The 1,523-nt window shown below is 51.7% G+C and overlaps 1 protein-coding gene across 1 annotated transcript in view; it reads left to right on the forward strand.

Moving 5' to 3' along the window:
- Nucleotides 1-1,416, forward strand: part of LOC104404238 (keratin, type II cytoskeletal 4-like) — a 7,037-nt gene extending 5,621 nt beyond the window's left edge. Inside the window, exon 10 of the mRNA XM_010012623.1 lies at nucleotides 1,326-1,416. Coding sequence (XP_010010925.1) covers nucleotides 1,326-1,416 — 91 coding nt within the window. The remainder of the gene's footprint in view (nucleotides 1-1,325) is intronic.
- The last annotated feature ends 107 nt before the right edge of the window (nucleotides 1,417-1,523 follow it).

Raw genomic sequence — 1,523 nt, forward strand, 5'->3', positions numbered from 1 at the left:
CGGGCAGTGTTCAAGGCCAGGTTGGACACAGGGGCTTGGAGCAACCTGCTCTAGGGGTATGTTTCTCTGCCTGTGGCAAGGGTTGGAGCTGCAGGAGCTTTAAGGTCCCTTCAAACCAAACCATTCCATGATTCCATGATTCTATAGTCTGGTTTAACCTGGATGCTTCCCTCCATCCTTCTGCTGGGTCTCCTGTGGGGCAGAAGCTGTTGGCCTCAGAGCAGACTTTGGGACTCAATTGATGTCAGGAGACCTTTCCCTGCCCCTTTTAGTTCCTAAGCCCTTTCCTGGTTCATGTTGACCACCTCAGGGTATTCCTGAACCAGTCTACCCCCGACCAACCACTGCCTCCAAGCACGCGCCTGGCTTCCCTGTCCTCCAAGGTGGTCCCATGTGGTGCCCATGGCTGGGGGGCCCACAGCCTGAAGTGCTTTTGGAGCATCCCATAAGGGACAGTGTGGGAGAGGGAGGGGTGAACCTCACCTCTCCAGCTAATTCCAAGCTAGTTCCTCAGTGTCCATGATGCTGGAGCCAGCCCTGAAGCTTTTGCTGCTGTCTGGATTGGCCGGTGATCCATGGGTTGCTTTTAATGCATCTCCAAAGGTAACTGAGACCATGGGAAGAGCAAGACCTCAACCCACCTCTGCACAGAAGCAGAATATTGTCGATGATCTGTACATTTAGAGCCAAAAACCTCTTGGTTTGGTTTGACCTCTTGCTCAGGAGACCTTGAGTCACATCCCTGGTCAACCGCAGACTCGCTCCGCGATCTGGGTGAGTCATTCCGTTTCTCCCAAGCTCCATTCCCTGCTGGTAAGTGCTGGAGACTGTGGAATGTCACAACGCTGCCAGCAAAGGCGAGTCACTACTTGGACGGGGTTTGGGCAATGGTTGAGTGTTCCAGCGAGTTGTAAAGGGACCTGAGATGGCGTTGACTGAAGAGCCATCTCCTTCCCGCAGAGCCACCCCAATCCTGCTGCCACTGTGTAAACTCACCTCCAGCAAACGACTCCTGGCAGCAGGTCAGGCTGATGAGGAGACAAAAGGCTTCTGGATGGCTACAAACTAAACCAGACACAAACCCCCGCTTTGCTTTTTGTTCCTATAGTTGCACCAGCAATTCAGGGGAACTCTGCTGGGCTGAATGGGAATGTACCAGGATTCTGCCTTGTGGTGGAAGAGGGAAAACATGACCTGAAATAGGTTTGGTTTCATCTGATCATGATTTAAAAGCATCTTCTAAAGCACAATGAAAGCACTTGGATGGCAAGTGGCTTATGGGAAGCATGGGAATTACTGCTTGACTTTGCTCTTTTTTCCCCCAGATTCTCCATTTCTGTGGTTCAAGTTCAGCGCACGTTGATTAACATCATGGCTGCTAAAATGAGCCTTTTCCACTATGTTTTCAAGGCTTGAGCAGCTTCTCCTGTGCTCCTGACTATTTGCATAGAACCATGAAATGGGTTGAGTTCAAGGGACCTTAAAGCTCCTGCAGCACCAACCCCTGCCCCGGGCAGGGACAC

The sequence above is a fragment of the Nestor notabilis genome, unplaced genomic scaffold (genome assembly GCF_000696875.1).
Source record: "Nestor notabilis isolate BGI_N333 unplaced genomic scaffold, ASM69687v1 scaffold17634, whole genome shotgun sequence".
NCBI lineage: Eukaryota > Metazoa > Chordata > Aves > Psittaciformes > Psittacidae > Nestor > Nestor notabilis.